Source organism: Mastomys coucha, unplaced genomic scaffold (assembly GCF_008632895.1).
Source record: "Mastomys coucha isolate ucsf_1 unplaced genomic scaffold, UCSF_Mcou_1 pScaffold20, whole genome shotgun sequence".
Classification (NCBI taxonomy): domain Eukaryota; kingdom Metazoa; phylum Chordata; class Mammalia; order Rodentia; family Muridae; genus Mastomys; species Mastomys coucha.
The window spans coordinates 66305239-66328132 of NW_022196903.1; the positions used below are offsets into that span (position 1 = coordinate 66305239).

General features: G+C 43.7%; 2 protein-coding genes and 2 long non-coding RNA genes across 5 annotated transcripts in view; 2 read left to right on the forward strand and 2 right to left on the reverse strand.

Annotated features, from left to right (window-relative positions):
* Positions 1–452: 452 nt before the first annotated feature.
* On the reverse strand, positions 453–8810 carry Tgoln2 (trans-golgi network protein 2). Its single transcript, XM_031382205.1, has 4 exons — positions 8674–8810; positions 7399–8447; positions 6106–6189; positions 453–4367 (listed from the first exon to the last, which is right to left on the reverse strand). The coding sequence occupies exons 1-4, from the start codon at positions 8717–8719 to the stop codon at positions 4362–4364; spliced, it is 1185 nt and encodes a 394-aa protein (XP_031238065.1). The 5' UTR covers positions 8720–8810; the 3' UTR covers positions 453–4361.
* LOC116099093 overlaps positions 7173–22894 on the forward strand; it is a 32548-nt gene continuing 16826 nt past the window's right edge. The window contains exon 1 of the long non-coding RNA XR_004122072.1: positions 7173–7543. This is a non-coding gene — a long non-coding RNA (uncharacterized LOC116099093). The remainder of the gene's footprint in view (positions 7544–22894) is intronic.
* Tcf7l1 (transcription factor 7 like 1) overlaps positions 17745–22894 on the reverse strand; it is a 167357-nt gene continuing 162207 nt past the window's right edge. For both annotated transcript variants that reach the window (XM_031382204.1, XM_031382203.1), the window contains 3 exons: positions 22735–22842; positions 21461–21536; positions 17745–19164 (listed from right to left, as the gene is read on the reverse strand). In XM_031382204.1, the coding sequence (XP_031238064.1) occupies positions 18731–19164; positions 21461–21536; positions 22735–22842 (618 nt within the window). In that variant the 3' untranslated portion in view covers positions 17745–18730. The remainder of the gene's footprint in view (positions 19165–21460; positions 21537–22734; positions 22843–22894) is intronic.
* On the forward strand, positions 20946–22884 carry LOC116099094. Its single transcript, XR_004122074.1, has 3 exons — positions 20946–21002; positions 22613–22691; positions 22834–22884. It is a non-coding gene; the product is annotated as an uncharacterized LOC116099094 (long non-coding RNA).

A 22894-nucleotide genomic window follows, 5' to 3' on the forward strand; every position in this document is an offset into this window, starting at 1 on the left:
GCAGCTTAGTTTATGAAGCAAGTTTATGGCAGCCAGGGCTCTGTTACATAGAGAAACCCTGTCTTGAAAAACAAAACAAAAAACAAAACAAAACAAAACTGGAGTTTTGTTTTCTAAAATGCTTGGAGTCAGAATTCTTTCAGATTTTGTAGTATTTGCATACTCATGAGATAACTTGGGGAATGGAACCCAGAACTAAACCACAAATTCATTTGTTTCATATGTATAGACTAGGCACAACATCTTATGTAATATTTTGAAAATAGAGCATTCTGACCTGTCACATGAGTTCATGCTATAATTTAAAACACTTGCTTTGATTTCAGAATAGGGATGCTCAACCTATATGAATAAATGGGAAGGTGGATAAAAGTTAAAAACCTTTCACTTATGTTAAACACATACCAATTTTAGTCTGTTTAAATATAGTATTAATACATGTAATGTTTCAATGCTTTGATATCTGAAATTTATTGATTTCTATTCAATAATGACATGAAACTACGCTATGATTCCATTTACAGAAGCTCAGTAAAATATACTGAAAAATACTTATTATACCACAATAAGCTTTAAAAAAATAAAATTAAGCCATTACAGTTAAGTTACAAAAAAGGTGAAAATACAAAACATGGCTAACAGTGGCAATCTAACCGGGGAAACAAGACAAGGAAAATAATTTCAACATTCACTCATTTACTTACACACATGGTAGGTTGAATTAAATTCCTAACAGTGTGAGGAGGCCAGCTTCATGGGTAGTTGGCTATGCTATGCAGGCTGAGATCCAAACTACAGTTTCTAAGCTAAAATACTTACAGTCACACATGAGCATGGAACTAAACAAACTGAGCCATCATGATGTATTTAAATTTCAACATCTCTTTACAGCTTTCTGCTTTTTTCTTTTTCTTCCTTTCCTTTTTTGGGGGTAGGGGTGGGGAGGGGACACAAGCTATCACTGTGTTAACTTTGGCTGCCTGAACTTGGTATTCTAGACCAGGCTGGCCTCATACTCACAGAGATCCTTCTGCCTCTGCCTCCTGAGTGCTGGGGTTAAAGGCGTGCATCACCACACCTGACTCTTTACAGCTTTCTTAAGGCAATGCCAAACAGAACCTTCCTAGTAAGCAGTTTTGAGAAATTATGGCACAGGGTCTGGCACACCCTTCTCTGCATTCAAATGGCTCAAGATATGTGCAAAGCATACCATGCCCTGAAGAAAAAAGAAAGAGCATCACTACCAGGGGAACTCTGAAGGGTACAGACCTCTGTTTCTAGGAGAAAACATGTTAGCACATTTTGTTAGTTGTTGTCCGGAACTGGCTTCTGTAATTCATAGCAGGAAAACAAACTGTTAACAGTTATACCTCAAGCAGGTTCCCCTTAAGAAATTGCCCTTTGGCCGGATGGTGGTGTTGCACGCCTTTAATCCCAGCACTTGGGAGGCAGAGACAGACGGATTCCTGAGTTCAAGGCTAGCCTGGTCTACAGAGTGAGTTCCAGGGCAGCCAGGGATACACAGAGAAACCCTGTCTCAAAAAAAAAAATCAAAAAAAAGAAATTGCCCTTTAGCCAAACACTGAGAAGGAAAGCAAGCTCAGAAAAGTCTACAGGAGTGCTACTTGAGGCTTCATATAGTTCTTACATGCCAGCCCAATCCCTGGTATAGATACCTCAGCTGGACATTATCATCCACACACACTCTAGGAAATATGCTTCAAGTATTCTACCTTCAAAAAACAAACAAACAAAAAAAGTCCTAAAAATAACTTTTCTTTGGTGGGACCCATTTCCTTCAGTGCAACTTCTCAAGTGAAAACAAATTCCACTGTATGCTGTCAGCACAAGAAACATCTGCCAGCAGCCCAAAGAGGGTGAGGCTTTGTAGATTGGCAATCCTTCACATGTCTGTCCACTCACTGTCAATCTTTGCTACTAAAAGTCAGCCTGCCTTCTTGCCCTTCTAGAGCAAAAGTCAACAATGATAAGGTCAATGCAAGCAGTAGCCAGGAAGAGCTATGTGAGCCCCAGTTTCAGCTACACCTCCAACAAGAAATTTGACCCCTAAGGTCCCTGGCTGATATAACAATGCCAATGGCTGTCTCTCAGACCTTAATTTTCTTGGGGGAGACCACAGAACATCAGAACTATGTTACACTTAAGTTCCAAGATGAGGGTGACAGTAAGAGCTATCAATGTGAAATGGAAAAAACCAATCAAGTGTGTTCAATGTAGGAAGAAGCACTATGCATATTCCAAACACAGGACCTGGGTAGGCTGAAAGGAGGGGAACAGCCTACCATAGAGCAACCTTGAAAAGCTAGAATAAAAAGGACATGATGAGGGCAGAGACAGAGTGCCAGACAGTGAAGCCAAGTAGGAATCTGTAGCCTAGAATACTACTTCAGACAGAAGCTTCAGACCAGGGTACATTCTGGAATGATCAATGTTTCCAAAACTGGTAAGGTCAATTCCCCTGGTTCCTGAAAATTAATGGATAGTATACCTAGATATAATTTCTTAAAAAAAGAGAAAACAAATTGGACTTCTGTGGTAATAAAAATGTTATTAGTTTATAGTGAGGAGTTTTCAGATGATTAAAGAAACTGAAGGATAGAGGAACGTAATAGGTATAAGAGAGAAACTCTGGTTATGTGACAACCAGACAATGTGGCTGAGTTATTTAGCATATAGCAGAACTGAGTTCTTGGGAAGGAGGCCAAAGAAAATATAAGAGTCACAGAGAGGATAAAGAATGGATGGATTTATGGAGACAGTCAAAGCAGTAGAGACTTGGCACCCTTCCCCCACTCCCATAAGATAAGGCTAAGGACAATTTGCAAGAGACAACCATAATGTCAAAATGCATAGACCCCAGCATCCATCATTACCAAGTGTTACAAGCTGTGAAAATGAGCTGTTGAATTTGGTGATCTGTTAACTGAGTAACCTTGAGAAACAGGATGAAAACAGACCAAGGCAAATCTGCAAATGTCAGGGAGAGGAGGGAAGGTAATAACAGAAGCAACACCTACTAGAACATGATAGGTATGGCATGCATACTGGCTGTAAGGGAAGGTGTTCATTCAGAGGTGTACAAACAGGTCTAAAGAGGAAGAGAAAAATGGAAGTGGGGAACTAAAGAGGTATTAAGGAAAGCTGAAGAAGTAATAGAAGCTTTGTGGACAGTTGAGTTAATAGTAGCAATGGCCTTATTTCTAGAATGCCACCTGCCAAGAATACAAACTTCTACTTCAACTACAGCAGCAGTCAGCATGGGGAAAGAACTCCAAGACCAGTTTTTCTTTAGACTGATTTCTCCAACAGCACAGGACTCACATATTTCTCTTTTTTATTCTTTCTACATCCCTGAGATTAGCTGAGACTTTTTCTCTCTTTAGGCATAACCACATAGACTGGAATAAAACTAGACACAGCATAATCCAAGACATCTTCAGTTATCTCAGGGAACCTACTTGGTTTCTTACACTTTCATGACCAGATATGACAAGATAGGAAAGATTTTACTCATTCCCCGGGCATCTTAAACAGCAAGGAGGAGTGTGGAGAATGCAGTAAGTTTCTAAATATCTATCTACTGCAGGCAATAAAGGCAAAACTGAATTTGTAGAAAACCTCTTTCCTGCATACTAAATCCATCCTATGTGTTTTCTTCCACAAAGCACTAACCTGCCTCTTTCCAGGAAGTTCCTATTGGGATGACTATATGCAAGAACACACTGGTTCAATGATCATCACCACATTTTTTTTTTTAAATCCCATGAAACAGTGACTTTACTTTAAGAAACCTCGAGTCCCTTTTATGCTAGTACAACTAGAGTGCAAACTTTCAGAGAAATACATAGACTATCAGATGGATCAGACTTCAACACTCTTTAACTTGCTACTCTGGTTTGCAGCTGAGGCCTCTAGAGATTAAATATTCAACCCCTCAGCATCCCATATAACCATCTTCTACATCTTGTCTGGAAAGCACCTCTCTATAGATTGTGCCTAGGATTGCAAAGATAAAGAGGCTATGGGAGGGTGGACTATCGTGTGGCCTGCCTAAGGTGGGGGTCTTCCTTTGGTCACATCCATGTTTCTACACGCTCCTTCCACTTGCACTCTAAGGAAGAAAGGATGATGGAACACATCAGCATAAAGGGAACACAAAAGTAAATAAAATATCACCAGAGGACAATGTCATCAAAGTGCAGGTGCAAAACCTGAAGCAATCCCATCTCTGCCAGCCCAGACTTGCCACCAAACCCCAGCGGAGGTCACAGTCTTTTCACTTCTCTTGATTCAGAAACAAATCAGCAGGGAAGACAAGGTTCTTGCAGATAAAATAAAAATCAAAGCTGAAATGAGAACAACACATTTGGTTAATAACACTCATCTTTTTCAGAGAAAAAGTAAGACAAACTTCATCACTATGAAACAATAATAAATAATAAAAGTTAATAAAAGTACATGAGTCACATTAGTGAGTTTTTTTGTTTGTTTGTTTGTTTGTTTCTTGAGACAGGGTTTCTCTGTGTAGCCCTGGTTGTCCTGGAACTCACTCTGTAGACTAGGCTGGCCTCGAACTCAGAAATCCGCCTGTCTCTGCCTCCCAAGCGCTGGGATTAAAGGTGTGTGCCACCACCGCCTGGCTCACATTAGTGAGTTTTAAAGTCAATTATAAATAAAATATGTACCTGAAAGTCATACATTTAGCTAGTATAGTGGTTCATTATCTGTAAAACCAGCACTTTAGGCTGAAGCAGAAAGATTATGAATTTTAGGCCAGCAAAGACTATATGATGAGTCTTAAGCTACAGGGAGAGATTATCTCAAAATTAACTAATTGCTGATAGGAGAGTAAGAGGTATTTTCTTCAGCAGGGTAGCCACTGCTAAGGTGCCCACATGCTCCTGTGAACAACCCCTAATGAAACTCATTGGGTGATTTTTTAAAAAAGTAAGACAGAGAGATGACTAAGCACTTAAGAACACGTGTTGCTCTTGCAAAGGAGTGGAGTTTGTTTCCTAGCACCTACGCACGTAGTGGCTCACAACTGTCCTTAACCTTAGTTCTAGGAATACAACTACCTCTTCTGGCCTCTACTGGCACCAGGCACACATGTGGTACACCACATTTGATGGTGAGCAGATAGAATTACTGGCTTCTACTTTATACTCCCCTATATTATTCTGAATAATTTTCATGTGTATTGCTTTCTTCCCACTAAAACAAAATTAAAGAGGAAAAATCGTTAAAGTCAATTATCAAGAAAAGTAGCAGAGCTAGAGCTAACTGTGAGGTTGACCTACATTCATGACACATGTTCTGAGCTGAGTGGGTTATTCTATACTGCTATGAACTGTTCCCTGTAGGACGTCTGGGAACCATTCCCATCTCAGTCATCAACTGTTCTTTGTCACTGTCCTTCCTGTTGCTTAACCCAACAGAGCAGGTGCCTGATGTAGTTACCTAATATGACTACACAATTACCTGTGGAGAGAACCTTCTTCAGATCCTGTTACTGGTGGAAGGAAAAAAGGCTCCTCTCCTGGCAGAGGCAGACTGGCCACAATCAGGAGGACCAGCCCATAGTGGGTTTACTTGAGGCCTATGTGCTTCTGTGCTCATCTGCTTTGAGGGAGTTATGATCTAGGGCTTTGCTGCCCAAAGTATGGTCTAGCAGCCTTTGGTGATCCCACCAAAATGAGGATGGACAGGTTCTATCCCATACTCAGTGAATCAGACTTGACTTTTATCACAATGTTCAGTGTTTATCACAATACTTGTATGACCAGAGCTAAAATAGTGAAGAAAGTGTTTAAAAGTGTACAGTTACTACCAGGTGCTAGTGTAGCCTCTGAGTGGAAACTTAGGAAGAAAACACACAAAATCACACTTCCAGGCATATTTGTTTATCTGTCAAATGTGAAAGTATTGAAAGACCTTTTTATCTCTACCTTTGTTGATACATATGCAGTGTATGGATGGTCCTATTTGCAGTCTTCAAGAGCTAGGGACAATGGCTGTAGCATCCCCTGAATTGGCCCACCTGAGGGTGCATATCCCTCCTAGAACTGGATTCTCCTTCCTTACCTTTAGGTTCAAACGTTGGTAGTCACTGGCCTTTGGCCTCCGAGTGACTTTGGATCTTTTCCCTTCCAGGGCAAAAGCAATAATCTAAGAAGGGCAAAGAAAACAAATTAACATTTGACTCTGCAATGATGTACTTCAGTGCCTGAAATCAGAAGCAGTTACCTAGATTCACAAAGGGGCCAATTTAAATCACCCCCCCCACACACACACACACACTTTCTTTTCAGTGCTGGAGTGCAATCACGGCCTTGTGCTACTAGGCACATGCTGTATCAAGCAAGTCTAGCATGCAGGTAACCTGAGTTCAACCTCCAGCACCACAAAAGTAATAAATTGTAAAGATTTAAAAGGGGTTTAGTTAAAACAAAACCCTTTGTACTACTTAATAGGAACCAAGAGATGGAGGCCGAAGCCTGTGGAAATCTATATGATTTAATTGTGGGGATAGAGTTAAGGGTCTGCCAGTTCTTCTGCCAGAGAGTTCTAGGTTTAAAGGAGAGGGGGCATAATTACTGATTGTTTCCTATCAACAAACACATGCTCTGCTCCCACACATTGTTCCACAACTTTTCTCTAGTTTACTGCTCTCATCATGGACATTTAGATGTAAAATAAAGAATGTACACTCTTCATTCTTTATAGCCATATACCCAATGGCTATCACAAATTGAACTCTACAATAAGTCAAGTTACTGAAATTGTCTTCTAAATCTCATGGCTCATTAGGAAACACAAGAATTTCGTTATTAGAGTTGTTTCTAAAGTTGTTTCATGGGTGGCATGTTAACCCCAAAGGTGTACATTTGTACAATTTCTAGTTTTGCTTCTAACTCTTGTTGGTTGCAGAGGAGCCACCCTTGGGCTTTATACTTCTGGTGTTAAAGACTATGTAACTGAAAATATTCTTCCTGCCTCCACATGGAAGACAGCTGGAATAGAAGCTAGAAATGGTAAACTATCTTAAGCATGGAAAAGGGGGAAGAGGTCTACATATCAAGAACTCAGGTTCACAGAGGCTGTGAATGACCTGAGTTCCAAGTTATGGGAGGGGCATCACAATTAGGTCAGGTCATGATTCACGTCCAACTTCGAACTTTACAGCAGAACTCAGAGGAAACAAGTCACACGATGAAAACACAAGATTTACAAAATTTACAGTTTTGTAACCCCTAGCAGGGTCTATGGAAAAACCAAGATGATCTTAAAATCCTCAGAGCTCACAGGCAGAGAAGTGACAGAGAGCTGTCCATGAACAAAGAACTCAGGGTTCTGGAAATTCCAGTCCCCTCTTACCTTCCGTTTGTTGTGGTAAGCAATATAGAGGACAGCAACAAGAACAGCAGCGGTCACCAGATATGCAAAGAAGTGGCTGCTCTCTGCACTGGTGTTTCCAGAACTGTCCTTATAAAGGTCATCTTTCTCATCCTTCATAGAATCTGTAAGTGTCCCCTCTTGGTTCTCACTGGAGGAAGGGCCCAGCACCTTTTCATTCTCTTCTTCAAGAGGTGAGCCTTCTTCCGGCTCTGTATCACCCTCTTCAATCTCCTTGGTTTCCACATCTTCAATAGGTTCTGAAGACTTATCTCCTCTCTCTGGCTTTAAAGAGAAGTCAGAGTCCCCTGCCAATTTTTCCCCAGATTCAGTTTTGGAAGTAAGTGTTGGTTTCTGTCCTTTTTCTGTTGGCTGGACTTTGTCAGTCTTCAGAGTCTCCGTATCTGAGGAGATTTTGGAGATGGGCTTGTCAGAATCATCATTTGTGGGCTTCTTCGAATCAACTTCTGTGGGCTTCCCTGAATCATCCCCTGTAGGCTTCTTCAAACCAGTTTCTGTGGGCTTCCCTAAATCATCCCCTGTGGGCTTCTTCGAACCAACTTCTGTGGGCTTCCCTGAATCATTTTTTGTGGGCTTCTTTGAACCAACTTCTGTGGGCTTGCCTGAATCGCCCCCTGTGGGCTTATGAGAGTCATCTTCAGTGGGCTTGCCTGAATCTTTTGTGGAACTCTGACCAGACTTTTCCTGTTTGAGGTCGACTGGTGAGAGCTCCTGTGCAGTTTCGTTCAACTTGGCACCTGCTGTCTGGGGCTGCCTTCTGGAATCACCCACATTGACATTGGTCGCAACGGTCGGCTGACTAGATTCCTTACTGGAACCTGCTGTCGGAGTCGTCTTGTTCTGGCCTTTTTTATCCGACTTTTGGCTCTGATCCGTAGTCTTTTCCTGGTTAGAAGACTCAGGAGGCAGGGACTTGGAGAACTCTTTGGAGCCGTTATCTTTGGAAGGCTGAATCGTAGAACTCTCTTCACCTGATGGGGTGTCTGGATTAGGGACGGACGGCAGAGCTCCTGAAACAGAAAAATCAGTTAAGTCTTCGGACGAAATGGCTGGGAGAAGAGAAGGGAGCTTGACTTCTAAGAGCCTAGCGGTGATGGCCGAATGGAAGGGTTGAGATGGCTAGAGGAGGGTCGAGTCAGGCAAGAAAGACGCCAGCTCCCGTGACGACCCACCAAGGTGAAGAATGGGGAAACTAAGGGAGAGAGTGCGATGGGCTGGGCTGGGGTCCTTCCTTACTCGCCACCGAGACACTCAGCAGGAGCAACGCCACCAGGAACCGCATCCTGGAGTCTGCGCTTCCGCCCTCTACTGACGTGAGAGAGGCGCACGGGACTTTCCAGAGCGTGGTCCCTCCCCTTCCGGCGGACTGTTTCTCTTCCGGCGCAGCCCCGCCCTGGAGGTGGGGCTATTGGGCTAGGGCTGTCAGTGGCTGTGCGTTCCGGTAGTGCTCCGGAAATCAGGTTCAGCTCTTTATCCCTCCCCCCACCCCACTCCGGTCTCCTTCGGGGAGCTCCACAATCTCATTCTTGGTCATCTGGCCCCGTACTTCGGAAACTGTTTCGACCGGCAGGTGCTGCGTCGCCTCTCGCTGCTTATGATGTGGGGTCGTGGGGCGGGGAGCCTCGTTGTCGCAGCCTCTGCTCGTGTTTCTAACCTCTCCGTTGCTGATGGTGCTTTCTCACTTCACACAAGAATGTACTCTCTTCAGCTCTTTCCCATCGAGAAACAAACACATTTCATCCCGACCCTATTCCCTTTCTTGGCAGTACTCAGAGCCCTCTGAATTTACCAAGGTTTTTGGGTTTTGTTTGTTTTATTGAATTTCTATGTGTTTGAAACCATATTGCTATGGGGGCACCTCCTGCCTCCTGAGTGTTTGGGATTACAGGTGCCTCACCACGCCCCTATTGGGCTATTTATTTATTTAAGAAATAAGATATCAAAGGTTTACTATTTTTATTTGTGTATGTGTGTCTGCCACCTGTGTGTAGTGCTCTTGGAGGCTAGATGAGGACATCGGATCCCCTAGAGCTAGAGCTTCAAGCGTTTCGAACTACCTATGTGGGTGTTGGAAACTGAACTTTGCTCCTGTGGGAGAACAACACGTCCTGAGCCATCTCCCCAGTCCAGGATGTAAGGCACTTTGTTGCCCAAATAGGAAGACCTTGAATTTCTAATCTCCCTACTGGATTACTGGCTTGTATCTCCAATTTATGTGGTATTAGCAATCAAAATCGTGGTTCTGTACACACTAGACAAACACTATGTCTCATTCACCACAACAATACACACACACACACACACACACATATTTTCTTTTTGAAACAGGGTTCTTCTGTTTAACAGCCCTGCTGTCCTAGAACTCACTTTGTAGACCAGGCTAGCCTTGCACTCACAGATATCCACCTACCCCTGCATCCTGAGTGCTGGGATTAAAGACATGCACCACCACACTTGGCTCAAGTAACACTTTTTTTTTTTGGTTTTTCGAGACAGGGTTTCTCTATATAGCCCTGGCTGTCCTGGAACTCACTCTGTAGACCAGGCTGGCCTAGAACTCAGAAATCCACCTGCCTCTGCCTCCCAAGTGCTGGGATTAAAGGCGTGCACCACCACAGCCCAGCAAGTAACACATTCTTAATAATTCAAACAACAAAGCAGAATTTTAAAAGAAATATACTTAATAAAGTTTTTAGAGAGCCAGGTGATGGTGGGACACACCATTAATCTGAGCACTCAGGAGGCAGACGCAGGCATATCTCTGAGTTCAAGGCCAGCCTGATCTACAGAGTGAGTTCCAGGATAGCCAGGGTTACAAAGAGAAACTTTGTCTTGAAAAACAACAGCAATTGACATCTTTAGGGTCTAGAGAGGTGGTTCAGTGGTTAAGAACATTGACCACTCTTCCAGAGGACCCACATTCCATTGCTGGAGCTCACAAGATACCTAACAACACTCTATAATTCCAGTTTCAGGAGATCTGACATTCTCTTTGGCCCCCAGGCATTGCACACGTGGTATACAGACATACATGTAGGTAAAACATACATCCACTTTTTAAATATGCTTGCTCTCTGCTCAGCTGTGGGTTACTATTTGCATTTGTTTCTTGTGTCTTCATCTATGGTAGTGCTGGATTGTTTAGACAAGTTGCTTAAAGTAATTTATGAACAGTTGCCAGGCTAGGTATTTCATAAATAGTGATTTAACAAATAGTCTCAACAACTCTGTTCATTTTTTTCTTTGTCATTTTTGAGACAGGTTCTCATTCTGCAGCCATAGCAGGCCTAGAACTCACTCCACAGCACAGCAGACCTTGACTTGGCATCAGCCTTCCTGCCTCTGCCTTGAAAATGCTGAGATTACAGTTGTGTGCCACCATGCCAAGTTCTATGGTCCTCAGTACTCTGGAGGTTTACGATAGAGGATCTTTTTTTTTTTTTTAAAGAATTATTTATTTTATGTGTGTGAGTACACTGCCACTGTCTTCACACACACCAGAAGAGGGCATCAGACCCCATTACAGATGGTTGTGAGCCACCATGTGGTTGCTAGGAATTGAACTCAGGACCTCTGGAAGAGCAGTTAGTGCTCTTAACTGCTGAGCCATCTCTCCAGCCCAGAGGATCCTTTAAATAAGATGTATTGTTATTTTATGTTTGTGGCTGTTTTGCCTCCCATTATACCTCTTCATATGTGCCTGTCTGGGGCCAAAGGAAGCCAAGGAAGATATGAGATCCCCTGGAACTGGCATTAGAGATGGTTCTGAGCCAGCATATGGGTGCTAGAAATTGCACCTGGGTCAGAAGAACAGCCAGAGCTCCTAACCTCTAAGCAATCTCTCTAGCCTCAGAGGCAACTTTTGAGCAACCAAAATCTGGAGGCCAGTCTGAAGGACAAAGTAAGATTTGGTCTCAAACATACCTAAATATAGAAGACTTTAATCAGATAAAGCATGCAATCTGGTGAGGCAGATAAATATCAGATAGATATTTGTCCATGTTTGCTGTAATGATTAATTCTGATTGTCCCCATGTTGGGATTTAGAATCATCATGAAGAGAATTCCCTGGGCATGCCTGTCAGGGATTATCTAGGTTAGGTTAATGGAGATGAGAAGACCCTCTGTATGGGGACTTTAGTATTTCATAGGCTGGAGTCCTGGACAGAATAAAATGGAAAGCAAGCTGAACACAATATACGATATTCATGCCTCTCTGCTTCCTGATGATGGATTCAGTGTAACCAGCTCCCTCCAGCTCTTGCTGCCATGATTCCCCTACCATGGTGCACTGTGTACTCTAGTCCTGGATGGTTGAAAGTTTTCAAATTTCAGGAAATAGTACATGGCACAAATAGCTTCAGAAACAAGTGCTTTTCCTGTTACTTGAATACAGATCTCCACAATGTGCCCCTCACAGCCTCTCTCCCCTGTTTTCTTCCTCTCCCCTTTTCTTACATGCTGAGGAGAGAATAAAAATCACAAGCAGTGTGAGAAGTCTACCAGGTTATTTCACTGGTAGCTCGGGTAGAATGCTGCTTCCCTGACATGAGAGGTACTTGGTTCAGTCTCCAGAACTCAAAAAAAGAAAAAGAAAAAGAAAAAGAAAAAAAGCCTCCTTTAGAATGTTGACTCTGCCTTGGCTAGAGGAAGTGAACTGGTAAATGAATCTGTTTTTAAAAGAAAATTCTGTCTGCCTGATTTAAGACAAATGTTTGACTAACATTTAAGGATATTGGCTTAGTGTGGGTGTGGGTGGGTGGGGAGGGCAGTGGCAAATAATTAAACCTGACCTGGTGTCCACATTACCAGGCAGGGGAGGAGAGAAGTCCTGATCACATAGAACTCCTCTGCATTTGTATTTTATCTATAAACAGTAAAAGAAACCATTGAGAAGTTTTAAGTAGGGGCAAGGTTTAATCCGATTGGAGAGTGTTTGGACATTACTCTGGTTGTTTCAGAAAGATTTGACTAGGGTAGTAGAGAAAAGGGTCTTGGTGTTAATCATTTAGGAGATTGTTGCAATATCTCAAGTACTGCACATACCCAGGGAGAGTGGCGGGAAGTGTTCAGACTGGAGAGGGAACTGGGCAAGGGTACTAACATTCTTCTGAGATAGATTGGGAAAGAAGCAGAGGGAAGATGGGGAGGGAGAAAGAGGATGCTTTCTCACTGAGGTGGGGACCACCAGTGGAGAGCCAGGTGGGATGGACTGGCAGATAGGAAATGAATTTGCTTCTGGCCACTTGCTTATTACTTTGGCTTATCTTCACTTAGGATGATTGTGATAGTCAAGAGGAGAGATGCCAGGATGGAAGTGTGAGCCTGCAGCACAAATATAGGAGCCATTTTCCTCTGCATTATTTAAAATATGATTGGTAATTGTTTCAGTAAAAAAGTTTATTATAATTGTTCAGGTTTCTTTTTTATTGGACACCCAGATTCTCCTCACTGCTAGTAACTTTATAATCAGATAGTGGTTAGATTGCGTGCGTCTAAGATGACAGATACTCAAACTTCTGACAAGAGGGAACTTTTCTTTTTCTTTCCATTCTCTTCATCCCCTGCTGTTCCTCTCCTCTCAACATGCTCCTCACACTTCTTTCAAACTCCTGGACTCAAGAGACCCTCGAGCCTCAGCTTCCTGAGCAGTGGGGACCACGGTGAACTCAACTAGCACTGAGTATTATTTACCTTTTCACATTTTTATCAGCATGCAAAGAATTAGGTAGCATTATGGCATTTTTCAAGCAGAATTTGTGTTAGTTGTTTCTTTTTTCTCTCAGCACTGAGAATTCTTAATCTGTCAAAGTGATAGGGAAAAGAGTTCCTGCATGTGTACACATGAATGCTTATTTCCCTGGGTGTGTCGGGGTGGGGTAGGTGTGTGTGTGTGGATGGGTGTGTGTAGGCCACAGGACAACCTTGAATGTCATTCCTCAGACACAATCTGCCTTTTACAACGTCTTGCACTGGCGTAGGACTGGTTGAGCATGCTAGAGACTGGCTGGTCAGTAAGCCTCAGAGATCCACCTATCAGCACCTCTCCAGCAGTGGGAAGGCAAACATTCCGTGCTTCGAGACATGGGTTCTGAGGGGTGGAACTCAGTCCCCTGCTTGTGAGGCAAGCACTTTACTGACTGAGCCATCTACTTATTTATTTATTATTTATTATTATTTATCTATCAACTTTTATGTGTATGGGTGTTTTGCTTATATGTATGTCTGTGTACTACTGTGTGCATACCTGGTGCTGGGGAGGTATCCAATCCCCTGAAACTGGAGTAACAGACTGTTGTGAGCTTCTACGTGAATGCTGGCAATTGCAGTTGGGTTTTTGGAAGGGTAATAAGTACTTAACTGTTCAGCCATCTCTTCAGGCTCTGTTTGTTTGTTTGTTGAGACTAGGTCTCACTAAGTTGTTCATACTGGCCTCATGATCCTGCCTCTGCTTCCTGAGTGCTGGGATTCCATAAGTGAACATACCTGGCTTCTTACTGTTATTCTTTAATACTTAATTCCTGCACAACTAGTTCACACTATTTGTGGGCTATTACTTAAGTACTTTAAGTGTTAACTTATGAATTAGAAATAAAATGAAAACCCAGCAAGTACTCTCAGTTGCTAATCCATCTCCCCAGCCTCAACGTTCCGACATCTACAATCCTTCAGTCAGTAGGACAATATGGTCCTGGCGTAAGGACATGGCGGTGAACAGAACAGAATTGAGAGTTTAAAAACAAACTTGACCATTTGCCATCAGTTCATTTTGATGAGGGTTCAGGATAGCTCACTGGGGGAAGGATAGTCTTTTGAACACCAGGGTAGCTAGCCCACAAGTACACAAAAAGAGACTATATCTCATTAGCACTAGGGAAATATCAATCAAAAATCAATAAAATACAATTTAAGAAAAATTAGGAAATAAATACTGATGAGGTTACAGAGGATCAGTGTATTGTAAGACGGTGGTGTCCCACCAATCAAAAATAATGACACAGATCTTTTAATACTTTTAAAGCTTAGACCTTAGCAGTGAGATACCTCTGATACAACTCTTAAACAGTCTAGGGATAAAGAACAGTGTGACCTTATTTTTAGAATTTACAAACAGGAGGCTGGTAATGGGTCATTGTGATTACAACACCAGAATCTGTTAGCAGAGCTCACTGCCATCAGCAATTAACAATGGAGTATATAGAGACACGTCTTAACAGAATGGGAATGGTCACCTTTATGTCAGTGCCCTCAATTAGGAATGTAACATGGCACAGCTGCTAGGAGAAAGTTCATAGCTTCCTTAAGAAATCAAAATAGCTACCTACTTATGTGATATAGCAGTCTAGTTATGTATCCCCAAAGAATTAAAAAAAAAACCTTCCAACATTTACTTGTATATGAATGTACATAGTAGCATTGTTCATGAAAGTCAGATGGTCCTGGGGAATGAACCCAGGTCCTCTGCAACATGGTTGCAATAGATGTTTCATATTAAATGAATGAATAAGCATAAGGTGGTTTATACTTACATAATAGACAGGGAAGGGGTGGGTACCTTAATGAAAGAATGTTTGCTAACTGTGTATAAAGCCCAGGGTTCGAGTCCCAGCACTATCATAATATATACACAAGTAATGCATGATTATAATTCTGTTACTTCAGCAACTTTTTTATTTCTTAAACATAGTCTCACTATGTAGCCCTGGCTAACCTGGAACTTGCTGAACTCACAGTTCTTCTTGCCTCTGCCTTCACAATGCTGAGATTAAAGACTTGCACCATCTTGCCTTGCTATTTTGTTTTTTTGAAACAGTCTCTCATGTATCCCAGGCTGCCTCCAACTCCACAAGTATCAGGGGATGACCTTGAACTTCTGATCGTCCTGCCAGTACCTCCCAAGGGCTAGTTTATAGACATGGGCACTGTGTCCAGTTTCTGCCGGGCTGGAGATTGAGCCTTGCACTTGGTGCATGCTAGGCAAGCACTGCTCTGAGCTACGTGCCTTGCTATTCAGCTACCCTTCTGAATCAGGGCTTAGTCACTCTTTACAGTTTCCAGTTCTACATCTTGTCCTGGTTCCTCACACCTTGTCCTTTAGCTGTCAAATATGACCGTCTCCTGGTAACCATTTCCTTGTGAGGCAAAAGGCAAACAAATTGAAGTCTAGGCAATAGAAACCATTCAAAAGTGTTGGAACCTGACCGGCCATAGTCATTACACAGAGAACAAATGATAACAATTAAGAACCCCCCTCCACACACACGCGTGTACACACACACACACACACACACCACTTTTTGCTGTTTTTCATAGCACACCTTTAGTTCTAGCATTGGAGAGGCAGAGGCAGTCGTATCTCTGAGCTCAAGGCCAGCCTGGTCTAAATAGTGAGTTCCAGGCCAACCAGGGCTACATAGTAAGACTCTGTCAAACAAATAAATAAAAAGATTTTATTGTTTATTTGTGTGTGTCTATGTGTATGACTGTATGTGCACCTGTGTGTATGCGTGGGCGTACCAGTATGTGCCAGGCATCCTCCACAATCATTCTCTGCTTAACTCTTCGAAGCAATGTCTCTTCCTAAACTTGGGGCTTGAGTTTTTCTACGCTAGGCTGAAAAGCCAGCAAGGTACAGTGATTCTGTCTGCTTCTTTTGGAGCTGGGGTGACAGGTGTCTGATGGTCAGTGTCCTATATATAAATATATATAATTTATTTCATGTGTAGGAGTACACTATCACTGTCTTCAGACACACCCAAAGAGGGTGTATGAGACCCCATTACAGGTGGTTGTAAGACACCATGTAGTTGCTGGGATTTAAACTCAGGACCTTTGGATTGAAGAGCAGTCAGTGCTCTTAACCACTGAGCCATCTCTCCAGCCCGTCAGTTGTCTTCTTAAGGTAGATACTGGGATCCAAACTCTGGTCCCCAAGATTGTACAGAAAGTGCTCTTAAGTACTGAACCATCTTTGCAGCCTGGCTGTAGAAAGGTAATGATCCTGATTGAGTATTGTAAATATACTGAATACTACTTTAAAATGCTATATATTTTTTTAAAGCAGGATCTCATGTAACCTAAGCTGGCCTATAACTTAGTATGTAACCAAGGAGGACAATAAACTTGTGCTCCTCTTGCCTCTACCTTTCAAATGCTGGGATATCTGCACACACACCTGGTTTTAGGTAGTGCTGGGGACTGACCCTTGGGTGTTGTACATGCTAGCCAAGTGCACTAGCAATTGGGCTGTATCCCTAGCCTTAAATTGTCAAACTGATGTTAAATGCATTTTTCTACTGTTTAAAAAAAAAATATGGCCTGGTGGTGGTGGTGGTGCATGCCTTTAGTCCCAGCACTTGGGAAGCAGAGAAAGGCAGACATCTGTGAGTTTGAGGCCAGCCTGGTCTACAGAGCCAAATACCAGGTCAGCCAGGGCTACACAGAGAAACCCTGTCTCAAAAATCCAAGAAAAAAGAAAACAAAACAGGAATGTTCTGTGGGTAAAGGCACTTGTCACACAACCCTGGAAGGTAGAACTGGCTCCAACAAGTCCTCTGACCACCATAATAGTTTATATTTCCCTACTGTGTACACAACAATAATAACATATCATTTTAAATTGGCAGTGTTGGGATCAAACAGCCAGGTCATTGAGATATGCCCCGAGCCCTGCCCGTTATTTTGAATAGGCAAAATATAAGTCTTAATTACTAAATTATATATCACAAGAAAGCCATTATAACACCAGCCACGAGGCCAGAAACTATGCTCCTTTGCAATTCTAATAAAAGGGGGTCCGAATCATAAGCAGACCACTTCTACATTAGAAACCTCTTTAAATCAATTGCAAAATTATTATATTAAAAAAAATTGACTGGTGGTTTTTTTTTTTTTTTGACACTTTGGAGCTTTAGTGATCAACATCAACTGGGATATGTCCCTTTAAGATTGGAAGTTGAGGGCTAGAGAGATGACTCTCATGGTTGAGAGCATTTGTTTTGGCAAAAGACCTAAATTTGGTTCCCAACACTCACAGAATGGTGTATATTCTTCTATAACTTCAGTTATAGGGGATTCAAAGCCTTCTTCTGACCTCAGAGGGTGCTAGGCACACTATACACATATATGTGGGCAAAAATAAAACGACCCGGGTGAGGCGAGGATTAGAAGTTGCTTGGGTTTTTCTACACCAGGTTGGTAAGCTTTATATGAGTCCACAATATGTAGCCTGCAAAAATTTAACCCAGGGCTTGGCAGGAAGGCGGTGGCTTGATTCCACAGAAGGTCTAAAGAAACGTCCAGAAACGGTCTTGCAACTATAATTTTATTTTCTCTCGTGAAAATAAACTGGGAGTTTAAATTGTTCCAAAAACCATAAAAACAAAATGAAATACACACAGAAAAAGCTTGTGAGGTGGTGGTTGGGGGAAGGGGCAGAGGGTCTTGGGCTTCTGCAGATTGTACTAGCAAAGACAAGGAGGTGACAGGAGCCAGACAGTGGGAACTGGGGCCTGCCTGTCACTCTGAGACTGCGAGGTGGGAAAGAGAACTTGACTGGGCAGTGGAGAGGAACACAGACTTTGTAAAGGCAGTGGTAGGCACCTTGAGTCCCTTTAAATGCAGGAGTTGGGGGGGGCACCGTTTCAGAAGGACCACTTTCCCCACCCCAAGCTGGAGGCCGGGCCGTTGGGGCCTGAAGAGGGAGATGGGAATGCTGGTGGGAAACCATGATCACACATGGCCACGGCCTTACACTGGGCAGAGGACAAAGGGGCATGAACTGGCATGAACTGGCGTTGAACACAGGACAAAAACTTGGGCAAGGGAACAGGACTGACCTGGAGGAAAGGGTGCCTGCCAGGGTAGAACTCCAGGCCCGGTCTCGTAGCAGATACAGAGGGGAAGCTAGGGCAGGTGGGGGCTGCCAGCGACGAAAAGGAGGGCAGAGAGTCAGGAAGAGAAGAGGTAGAGAGGTATCTCTTGCCCGGGTACACCCACCACAGCGCCAGGGGAGAGAGCAACACACTGCTTTTCAGTGCTTTCTTGTGAAGATGTTTTTTGGGGGGAGGGGCAGGTTTTGTTTTCTCCTTTAAAAAAAAAAAAATGCCTGAAGATCAGCTACTGGTTACATCTACACTGGTAAAGCACTGCTCTTACCAGTCACTTTACAGAACAGTCCAGAGTGGTCAAATATTGACCAATAATGTTTCCTTTGTGTGTTTCCCCCTTCCTCTCTTCTGAATCATTACTACTTTGGAGTCCCGAGACAGCCTGCATAGAATGGGGGGGCAGCTTAATGGGCAGACTTGGTGACCAAGGAAAGAGGCTGGGCCTGTAGCACGGGAAGGGCCTGGTGGGCATGGAGCGTAGCTGGGAAAGAAGGGGGAGAGGTCAGCAGAGCGGCGGGCATAGAGCCCAAGGGCAAGGGCCTGGACAGGAGTGGGGGCTGGCTGCCCATCTGGCTGGAGTTGCTGGCTGCGGCCTTAGCAGACAGGAAGGCAGCTGAGTGGAGAGCCAGCTGGGCCCGGGTCTCTGGTTTGGTGGTGAGTGACAGGGGCTGGGCTTGCTCGGAGTGGGTAGCCGCAGGGGCAGCTGGTGATGCCAAGGCTGCGGAGGGAGTCGCAGGGGAGTCCAGCGTGCTGCCGTGGGAAGATGCAGGGCTATCACAAGGCTTCTCAGGGGGCAGGTACTGAATGCATGGCTTCTTGCTCTTAGAGGCCAGAGCACCTAAAGGTACAAACACAAGGGAAGTATGATTGGCTGATGGCCGTGGAAGGGCCAAAGGAACAGCAGTGGTTTAGACACGGAAGCACAGCCTCGTGGATCTGTGGGTCAGCCTGTGGGTTCAATTGAGAGCCATTGAGAAATATCCAAGGAAAACATCTTGTCTGTACTAAACACATGCAGTTTGTTACCTTTGGTACTTTTTGCTAAGCAAACAGAGCCTATCGGCTACTTCCACCTATTTCCACAACATTCATTGTGAGGGGGTCATTATACGGCATCTAGAGTTGGTATAGGGTGATGGAAGATATGCATAAACTTTATGCAAATATAAGGCCACTCACTCAAGAGGCTCAAGCACCTGGGGATCAGCTATTTGAGAAATGGAGTGTGGTGGGGCTTGAAACCAGTCCAAAGGATATTCAGATGTGACTGCACATTGGAAATGTAAGATTTAAAGAAAAACAAAACAACAACAACAACAAAAAAACTTGGAGCTGGAGAGATGGCTCAGCAGTTAAGAGCACTGACTGCTTTCAAAGGTCCTGAGTTCAGTTCCCAACAACCACATGGTGGCTCACAACCATCTGTAATGAGATCTGATGCCCTCTTGTGGGGTATCTGAAGACAGCTACAGTGTACTTGCATACAATAAATAAATAAATCTCAAAAAACAAAACAAAAACCAGGGAATATGGGACTATTTAGATCTTTGATCTGATCTTGGTGGTGCATGCCTTTAATCCCAGCACTTGGGAGGCAGAGGCAGGCAGATTTCTGAGTTCAAGGCCAGCCTGGTCTACAGAGTGACCAGGATAGCCAGGGCTACACAGAGAAACCCTGTCTCGAAAGACAAAAACAACAACAAAAAAATGTTTTATGTGTATGGATATTTTGCCTACATGTATGTCTGTGTATTAGGTGGTTGCATGGTACCTGTGGTGGTAAGAAGAGAACATTAGACCCCCTGTAATTTGCCTTACAAATGGGTGTGTGTGAGCAAGTGCTTTTTTTTTAATTGCTGAGCCAGTTTTCCAGACTCTCCCTCTTATGTTTTGAGACAGATTCTCTCACTGGATATAAAGCCTGTTGTTTTTAGTAGATTAATGATGAACAGGTTGCCATTGTGGTTTTTACATGGGTACTGGGCCTCTGAATGAAGGTCTTTATGCTTGCACAGACTCTACCCACTGTGTTATCGCCAGTCCTTGAGTTATTTTTATGTCTGAGACAGGCTCTCATGCATCCCAGTCAGGCCTCACGCAGTACCACCCGTTTTATGTGGTGCTGGGTATTAGGCAAATTTTCAAAGATTCAGGGATTAGAAAACTACACTTAAGAACACTCCATGCCCAGAGAAAGCACAATTCAAAGACCAAATGCCCAAACAAAGACCCACTCCGAATCTGATCAGAGAGCCAAGTTCAAAGCCCATCGCCTCCTCATCTTGTCCTTAAACCCCTTCACAGCTGAGCTGAATCTACAGTTTATGGACTATAATGTTCTCCTGGTGTTCAACCAAGGAAAACCTTATTCCAGTGAATTAATTGATAAGTGGTGGGATGGTCCATCTGTATCATCACTACCATGGAAACACACTTCTGAGTGTGTCTGTAAAATGTTTTCATAAAGTTTTAACAGAGCAGGGAGGATCCAGCCTGAATATAGACAGAGGCCCTAGACTGCATGGAAAGGAGAAAGCAAGTAAGGAGCAACATTCATCTCTCTGTCTGCTGGCCAAGAACACGCCGTGATCAGCTGTCATGCCTTCCCACCATAATGGACGGTGTCCTCCAAGCTTCGAGACAAAACAAATGCTTCCTTAACTCACCTTTTGTCAGGTATTTTGTCAAGGCAACGAGAAAGTAACTAATCTGGGCGATATGTCTATCTCTAGCATGCCGCCTTTGGAAGGGGACTTCTGAGATAACTCCAGCTAGCTCCGTTTTTACCTTATGCATGGACTTTAGGACATGACTCTAAAGGGACAATTCAGATGCACTGAGATATGCTGAAGCTCTGACGATTGCTCCCCCACCCCCTTTAAAATACTTGCTACCTTAAAGAGAGGAACTGGGGAACCCTCCAAACTCTCCAAAGCTTTCTATGAGGGTGTTGGGGTCAGACCCAGGATTGAGTGGCTGTGTTCTCAGCCTCTTACTTGGTCTTCTCTGAAAGGAAGTGCTGCCATCCTGCTGAGGATGCTCAAGAACAAGGAGTCTTCAGAGACTCAGGTAATAGAAGCAAGCATGTCTGGGACAGTGGGAGGGGAAGTGAGGGGCGCCAGCCCAGGACTCACCCTCTGCCTCTTGGATTTGCTGCTGGGACTGTGTCTGGGACAGCTGCTTTTCTCTCTTCCTCTTCTTCTTCTTCCCCTGAAAAAATAGCCACGGGACTGATGAATAGGGACAAATAATACTGGCAAGAGGACCCCAGGCTACCTCAGAACCCAGATGACAGCCCCTCTCCTGATTGCCCCTGGGTGAGGTGCTGGAGAACTGGCCTGGGAGAGGAGGAAAAGGGACCCTGCCCTCATTTCTCAGAAAGTCCCTCTGGTAGGGGCAACCGAGCTTCTTGATCCTGATGGCGTTCAAGCTAGTCTGTCTCTTGCATCCTTTACTCCCTAGAAGAGTGGTTTTACAAGCTTCTGTCCCTCTTCCCCACATATGTGTGTATGTGCACATGTATGTATGTGTGTGTGTGTGTGTGTGTGTACACAAGCATGTGAGTACATGCAATGTACATGGGGATCAGAGGACAATCAATGTAATTCCTCAGACACTGTCCACCATTCTCCACCATTTTTTGGAGACATGGTTTCTTCACTGGCCTGGAATTTGCCAAACAGGCTGGTTGGCTGACTGGCTGCTGGCTGGCTGGCTGGCTAGTGAACCCCAAGGACTGCTCTCCTGTTCAGGGCTGAGAGTCTAGGTACACACCACCATGCCCCAGTTTTGCATGTAAGTGTTGAAGATTAACACTTGACCTCTTGCTAAGCAGGCATTTCACCTACTGAGCTATCACCCTGGCCTGGTTGTTGACCTTTTCTGAGCAGTCCCAGATCCCTCTGAAAATTTGATGCAGCTACTATGAACCCTCTCACCAGATTAAAAAAAAGAAAGAAAGAAAAAGAAAAGAAAAGAAGAGAGAATAAGGGCTGGAGAGATGGCTCAGCAGTTAAGAACACTGACTGCTCTTCCAAAGGTCCTGAGTTCAGTTCCCAGCAACCACATGGTGGCTCACAACCATCCATAATGAGATTTGACACCCTCTTCTGGTGTGTCTGAAGACAGCTACAGTGTACTTACATATAATAGTAAATAAATCTTAAAGAGAGAGAGAGAGAGAGAGAGAGAGAGAGAATAAAAACATATATACAAAAATCCAACAAGTCCCACAGAGTTTCTAGACACAGCCCCTAAAAATTCAAACTTGGCTTTCTTATTTCTAGGAAACATGGCTTCTCCTCTAGAATCAAGCCAAAGTTGCTTGCTCTCTCTCCTCTGCATCCTGAAGATGCTGCTCTCAAGGTCAGAGTTCCTGCACGCATGCAGGCACAGCATGAACACTTACATAGTTGTCCCGGGCTGACCAGGTTGGGTAGAGCTGCGCATGAAGCTGCCGTTCTTTCCGGGCAAGCTCATAGTATTTGGCCTGTTCTTCTCTTGACAGGTTGTGCCACTAAGGGAGAGAGGGTGAAGAGGACATACAGAGCAATCAGGGTAGGGGGAGA